The sequence below is a fragment of the Enhydra lutris genome, unplaced genomic scaffold (genome assembly GCF_002288905.1).
Source record: "Enhydra lutris kenyoni isolate GAN:26980312 unplaced genomic scaffold, ASM228890v2 scaffoldscaffold52, whole genome shotgun sequence".
NCBI lineage: Eukaryota > Metazoa > Chordata > Mammalia > Carnivora > Mustelidae > Enhydra > Enhydra lutris.
In genome coordinates, this window is record NW_019154136.1 from 897,707 (window position 1) to 905,256 (window position 7,550).

The 7,550-nt window shown below is 47.0% G+C and overlaps 1 protein-coding gene across 1 annotated transcript in view; it reads right to left on the minus strand.

The window, feature by feature from the left end:
• LOC111157168 (taxilin gamma) overlaps window positions 1-1,002 on the minus strand; it is a 57,406-nt gene extending 56,404 nt beyond the window's left edge. The window contains exon 1 of the mRNA XM_022518444.1: window positions 846-1,002. Coding sequence (XP_022374152.1) covers window positions 846-950 — 105 coding nt within the window. The 5' untranslated portion in view covers window positions 951-1,002. The remainder of the gene's footprint in view (window positions 1-845) is intronic.
• Window positions 1,003-7,550: the final 6,548 nt, after the last annotated feature.

The window sequence follows — 7,550 nt, forward strand, 5'->3', positions numbered from 1 at the left end:
AAAAAAAAAAAAAAAAAAAAAAAAAAGAAAGAAAGAAAGAAATAAAAGAAAGGAGGGTAAATAAAGAAAGAGCAAGAAAGGGGAGAGAGGACTAAAGGGGAAGACCGGCTATCACGCGATGCTGCCCCCAACCCTGTGCGACCCAGGTCCACCAGCAGCGTCTTCCCATCGCGGGTCCCGGTCCCACGTGTAACCAGGCCCGTAGTGACCAGAGACGAGCCCTGTGACCCAGGAGCCGAGTGGCTCCTCCAGCCCCGCGGCGCTCGCCCGCCCGCGCAGTGGCGGGGAGCGCAGGGGGGCGGGGGAAGGGGGGCGCAGTGCAACCCCAGCTCCCGCGCTGTTATCTTACTGCGCAACAGCCTCGCCCGCGCCGCCCGGGCGCACCCCGCAGCGCGCCCTGCGCACCTGCCCGGCAAGAGCAGGGCCAGCCCCTGACCCAGGTAGCCCTCCGACTGCGCTGGGAGCACGGAGAGCACGCCGAGGGCGGGGGCTAGGAGAAGGAACACCTGGCGCCCGGGGTTCCCCGGCATCCGCCGCACGTGGCTGTCACACCTGGCGCGCCCCCGCCTCGCACCCCTTCCCCCTCACACCAGGCTGCGCCCCCTGCCCTCTCCCACCTCTGTCGCGCGCCCCAAAACCCCAACCTTCGCTCCCTCCTATCCCATCCATCTCAGTCCCAAATCCCCCCAGACCCGCTCCCGCTGTCGTCACCCCCGGGAAGGAAGAAGGCCGGATGTTCGTCCCGTGGCTAAAGGTAACCAGAGAGAGTGAAGATGTGGACCCCGAAAAATCTAGCCCGGGCATTTCCCGGGCCGGACAACAACGCAGACGCTTCCCAGACTGACCTTCTGCCGCGGGCTGCGTCGCCGTCCGCCCCGTCCGGCCTCAATAGCCTCTTCGGCGCCGCCGCCGCCTCTACCCCGCGCTGCCTCTTCTAGCCGCGTCGCCATGAGGTGACGGCAGCAGCCAAACAAGCGGCCCTACAAGGGGGCAAGGAACCTTTCAGGGCCCCCGCGCCCCGCCCCTGAACCCCCACGGCCAATCGCCGCATGAATGGCTTCCCACGTGACCGGAGGAGGTTGGCCCCCGAGGGGATGGAGCGGAATGGGGGTGGGGAGCATTGAAGTCTGGGCTGGGCTTCTGCAGGGCCGAAGGGCGAACACAGGCCGTGCGAGTCTGCGCAGACAGGGAAAAAGAATCTGAAGCGGACTACAAGTCCCAGCAGGCTTCGCGGCCACGGCTGGCAGGCCCTGCTCAGGATTGGAGCGTAAGGCGGTGTTCTGAACGGGGGAGAGTGTCCGCCGGCTTGCGCGTGCAGCCTACTGGGACTTGTAGTTTTCTGGAAGCGATGTACTGGTACCGGAAGGTACTCTTGATTATCCTGAGGGAAAAGTTTAGGAATTGTCCCGTGTTTGGGAGGGAGCAGGAGTGGGGACATGTTGTTGTGTTTTTGTTTCTGTTGCTCCTCTTCGGATTTGAACCCAAATGATTAGGGATAAGGGGAAATCGTGACTTTCAAGGCGGGAGAGATGTAATGGCTTTCAGAATTTGAGGTTTCTGGCTGGGACACCTGCTCTGAGCCTTAATCATCCACCAGAGCTCTCAGCACTATTTACCTGCCCTGAACTCCTGCGAGGTGGGGGCTGCGTCCTTTTCACCTTGGCTGAACCACCGGGTCTTCTAGCATAGTTCTCCACTCTTAGTCGGCGCTTAATACATGTCGAATGTATCCTGTTTTCTCCTGTAGTCGTTTCGTTACTGAAATTTTTAAACAAATTACGTTAGCGGGGCGCCTGGGTGGCTCAGTCGTTAGGTGTCTGCCTTCGGCTCAGGTTGTGATCCCCGGGGTCCTGGGCTCCAGCCCCACACGGCTCCCTGCTCGGCGGGAAACCTGCTTCTCCCTCTCCCACTCCCCTTGCTTGTTCCCTTTCTCTCTTTCTGTCAAATAAAATCTTTAAAAACAACAACAAATCGGTTTGCTGAATCGGTTTTTTGTTTTTTTGTTTTTTTGTTTTTTCTTGACAGGATGGGGGCAGGGGGTGAAGTTTTGCTCAGGAATATTCCATTTCCATCTGATCGAACTAGATCTCTAACGACTGGGGCTCTGAAAGTCACGGACCCTCATGAAATTCTGATATATTACATAACTCATTATGAAATTTTTGTAAATTCTTTACTGTTTTTTTAAAATATTTTATTTTTTTATTTGACAGAGATATCACAAGTAGGCAGAGAGGCGGGCAGAGAGAGAGGGGAAGCAGGCTCCCCGCTGAGCAGAGAGCCCCATGCCGGGCTTGATCCCAGGACTCTGGAAGGCAGAGGCTTTAACCCACTGAGCCACCCAGGTGCCCCCATAGTGCGCTTTAAAAGAAAAAATTCTAGGGGCGCCTGCCTGGCTCAGTCGGTAGAGCAAGTGACTCTTGGTCTCTGGGTTGTGAGTTCAAGCCTGATGTTGGGTGTAGAGTTTACTTTAAAAAAACTTTTTTTTTCAGGACACCTGGGTGGCTCAGTTGGTTAAGCGGCTGCTTTCGGCTCAGGTCATGATCCCGGCATCCTGGGATTGAGTCCCACATCAGGCTCCTTGCTCAGCAGGGAGTCTGCTTCTCCCTCTGTCTCTGCCTGCCACTCTTAGTCTGCCTGTGCTCACTCTCTCTGACAAATAAATAAAATCTTTTAAAAAAAAATGATCAAAACTGTTTAAAAAAAATTTTTTTTTTTCAAAAAAAATCCATTTAGGAGGGGATAGGGGAGGGACAGAAGGGGTGAAGGGGAGTGGGAGGTAAAGGCTTCCAGTCATGGAATGAATAAGTCACAGGGATAAAAGGTACAGCATATGGAATATAGTCAATAGTATTGTAATAGCTTTGTATGGTGACAGATGGTAGTTACGTTTGTGGTGAACACAGCATCATGTATAGTGCTGTTGTCAAACCACTATGTTGTACACCTGAAACTAATGTAACATTGTGTGTCAATGATCCTTCAATAAAAAATTCCATTTGTATAAAATTGCCTGAATGTTTATAAAGAGGTATTTAAAAGGATATTAATCAAAATGTTAATAATGTGTTTCCCTGGGTGGTGAGATTTGAAAGTATTTTCACTTCATGATTTTCTGTGTTAAGTATGTATGGAAAAAAGTCAGTAGTTATCGTTATTACAAAAACAAAAGAACTATGTAGGTGACATCAAGTCTAAAAAGATGAAAAATATTTAATTGTATTTATTTTATTTATACATGGCCTTGTTTCAAAAGGGGCTTGGGCATATGTGTGTATGTAGAGATATAGATCTAGATCATGCTATTCATTCATTCCTATGTACATATGGGAGGGAAGGACATGAGGAAAAAGTGGATGTGAAAGGTTAGGAAAAATAAGATGAAGTCATGGGTGAGTTGAATCCGTAAAACACATACCTTGAGGTCTTGTGCATAAGCTGGAGGTGAGCCAAATTTTTATTCTGTGCTTCTTGACAGCTGAGAAAAGAGGAAAACACAATTTACAGAGTGGTTTACAACACTGTAAAATAAAGACAAAGTGGTTCCTTGAGAAAAACATAGCTATTGCAGCTCCTGAGATAAATATGAATTTTAGAGGTCCTATAACATTTTTTGTTTTTTTTTCCTGTAACATGTTTAACATGGGCAATGGTGGTTTTAAAATCCGTCCATAGGTTCATTGATGCTCCTTCCTCCAAAAGATGGAGTCTGATTCCCCTCCTCCAGGCTGTGGGCCAGGCTTAGTGGTTGACTTCTAAAGAATATGGTAGCATAATAGAGGTGATGCACAGCTTCCAACACTGGTCAGAGCAATAATAGCTTCTGCCTGGTCCTTTAGGTATTGGATCATTCTCTTCTTCCTTGGGTCAGACTAACCTGATTTTTTTATATACCCATTCTTTGTTTAGATTTTTATCATAAAGGTCTTCAAAGAGGTCACTATCAAGACTTAGTCCAAAGCTCTCTGAAGCACTTCGTTTATCTCTGCTAGGATCCATTGTTAAGATTATATTTTAAGGGGGTGCCTGGGTGGCTCAGTAGGTTAAAGCCTCTGCCTTCAGCTCAGGTCATGATCTCAGGGTCCTGGGATCGAGCCCCGCGTCGGGCTCTCTGCTCTGTGGGGAGCCTGCTCCCTCCTCTCTCTCTCTCTGCCTACTTGTGATCTCTGTCAAATAAATAAATAAAATCTTTAAAAAAAAAGTTTATATCTTAGGTTTGTGAGGGCTATCATTTTTTGTTTGTTCGTTTTGTGAGTCTTAAAAAGGCACCCCGTGTTCTGTCTTCATTAATTATTCTTACATTTGCTCAAGGAATTGTCATCTGTTAAGAACTGTGCCTGCCAGGAAGGTGAAGGTCCTGAGGTAAACAGTTCCTCCTCATTGGGTAGAGAATATTCTCCCCAGGCTCCCTAGGAGCTCTGCACATAACCTGAATATGGGCCCATTTATTCAGATGTTGATTAAGCAGCCTATCTGAGGCACAAAACAGTTTTTTAAAAGATTTTATTTATTTATTTGACAGAGATCACAAGTAGGCAGAGAGGCAGGCAGAGGGAGAGGGAGAAGCAGGCTTCCCACTGAGCAGGACAACAACAAATCGGTTTGCTGAATCGGTTTTGTTTTTTTTTTTTTCTTGACAGGATTGGGGCAGGGGGTGCAGTTTTGCTCAGGAATATTCCATTTCCATCTGATAGAACTAGATCTCTAATGACTGACCTCTGAAAGTCACGGACCCTCATGAAATTCCGATATATTACATAACTCATTATGAAATTTTTGTAAATTCTTTACTTTTTTTTTAAAATATTTTATTTTTTATTTGACAGAGATATCACAAGTAGGCAGAGAGGCGGGCAGAGAGAGAGGGGAAGCAGGCTCCCCGCTGAGCAGAGAGCCCCAGGCGGGGCTTGATCCCAGGACCCTGAGATCATGACCTGAGTTGAAGTCAGAGGCTTTAACCCACTGAGCCACCCAGGCGCCCCTACTATTTTTTATTAAAGTTAAATACAAGACAGTGGTAGCAGGTGCTAAAAATGTAATAATACATGAGAGTAAATTTCAATATTGTGGAAATTACATCTATCAATTTTAATTATTTCTGTAAATTTGGGGAAAGTATCAGTATTTTATCTCATGGGCAGAACACCTCAGTCCAGCTTTGAGATTTCAAAAGTAGAGCAGTAAGTAATGAACCCATAGCCAGATTCCGTATAAAGCTGATGGTCTCAGCCACCATACCTCACCTTTTTTTTAAGATTTTATTCATTTATTTGAGAGAGAGAGTACAAGAGGGGGGAGGGTCAGAAGAAGCAGCAGACTCCCTGCTGAGCAGGGAGCCCTATGTGGGGCTCAATTTCAGGACTCTGGGATCATGACCTGAGCCGAAGGCAGCTGCCCAACGGACTGAACCACACATGCGCCCCATGCCTACCCATGCGCCCCATGCCTCACCTTCTTAAGGGTAAAATTCCCATCAAGATGCATAATAAAGTAGGGGTAATGCTTTTTCTAACCTGTTCAGGGAGCTCAGTGTCAAAATGTATAGTAGTTAAATAATGGCACAAACACCACGCAGCTACTGAGAAAGATAAACTTTTTTAATTTAACCTAGAAAACATACATAACATAGTGAGCTTTACTTTTTTTTAAAGATTTTATTTATTTATTTGACAGACAGAGATCACAAGTAGGCAGAGAGGCAGGCAGAGAGAGGAAGGGAAGCAGGCTCCCGCTGAGCAGGGAGCCCAAAACGGGACTTGATCCCAGGACCCCAGGATCATGACCTGAGCTGAAGGCAGACGCTTAACGACTGAGCCACCCAGCACCCAAAATAGTTTTTATGAATAGTAAGTTCAGGGATGTCCCAGCTCTCTGTTGTTTCACGTGTTTTGTAGGAAAAGCAAGGCAGTCAGCGTAGACTTACCATGATTACAGAGAGAGGATTCTGTTGGCCTCCTAAACATTATCGGGGAGCTGGAACTCTCAGAGTACATAGCTGGACACAGGGCCATTTAGAGGTTTAGTCTACAGTATCATCCCTAAGGGAACAGGCTTCCAACTTGCTAGGCTCTTATGTCCTGTCAGTGCAAGGGTGACAAGAGTCTCACATACTCTGAACAACACAAGTCTTGAGTATTACCGATTTTACCAATTCGAGCCCACTTCTCTCACCTGTTACACTAACTAACAAACTGCTAATTCCACCAATGAAAACCAATTTCTATTTTTAATAAAGTTTTTATTTATTTTGGCAGAGAGAGATCACAAGTAGGCAGAGAGGCAGGCAGAGAGAGAGGGGAAGCAGGCTCCCCGCCGAGCAGAGAGCCCAATGCGGGGCTTGATCCCAGGACCCTGAGACCATGACCTGAGCTGAAGGCAGAGGCTTAACCCACTGAGTCACCCAGATGCCCCTGAAAACCAATTTCTAACCTTCATTCTGCTACTTAGCAAAGCTGCTGGTTTGATGAGCTATGACTGACAGAAGCACTTGTAGCTGTAACATGGAATATGGACTCCATGATTAATACAGCTGACCACCCCTGGTGGGTCAAGTCCTGAGTCATTGCCAGCCCTTAATTTAATGCAACACACACACACACACACACACACACACTGCTGCTACTACTACTACAACACTTTTTGCTGACAGTAAATTACAGACCTCATCAAACTGTAAGGGACAAGGGCAAGCTCCTCCAAAATGTGCCACTTTAATGTGCAGATTATTTCAAGTTGAAAATAACTAATGGCCAAAAACACTCAGGAAGAAACCTTCTTACTTATTCCTAACTGCCTAAAAGAATCCGGAGGACCTGTTGAGAGAGAGCTAGCACCGTAAGTAACTGTATTAGACAAGAACTAGGTATGGTAGACAAGAAGGAACCCAGCAAGCCTGTTTGATCAAATTCCTCTTTGTGTCCCATTGTGTGGGTGGCCCACCAAATGCTTGTTTACCAAACATTTATTTTTTCATCTTCATGAAAGTTGCTTTCCTTCCCTTTGAAGTTCTAGACCCCTACTCTCTTCTTGGTTCAGGAGTTCCTTTATACTTCATTTTGTCTGTCTTTGGACGCTCATGTCTGTGTTGATTCCTCATATGTATATAATTAAATTTTAGGGGCGCCTGGGTGGCTCAGTGGGTTAAAGCCTCTGCCTTTGGCTCAGGTCATGATCTCAGGGTCCTGGGATCGAGCCCTGTGTCAAAAACTAAAAAAAAAAAAAAAAATTTCTCCTGTTAATCTGTCCTTTGTCAGTTTGATTCTCAGACTAGCTAGAAGAATGTTGCAGGATAGAGGGAAAATCTTCTTCCCCAACAATACCCTATAACATGATCAAAGGTATTGACAAATCTAAAGAAGCAGTGTTTCTATTAGAAGATTAGAAACCAGGACACCTGGGTGGCTCAGTTGGTTGGACGACTGCCTCCGGCTCAGGTCATGATCCTGGAGTCCCTGGATCGAGTCCCGCATTGGGCTCCTGGCTCTGAGGGGAGTCTGCTTCTCTCTCTGACCTTCTCCTTGCTCATGCTCTCTCTCACTGTCTCTCTCTCA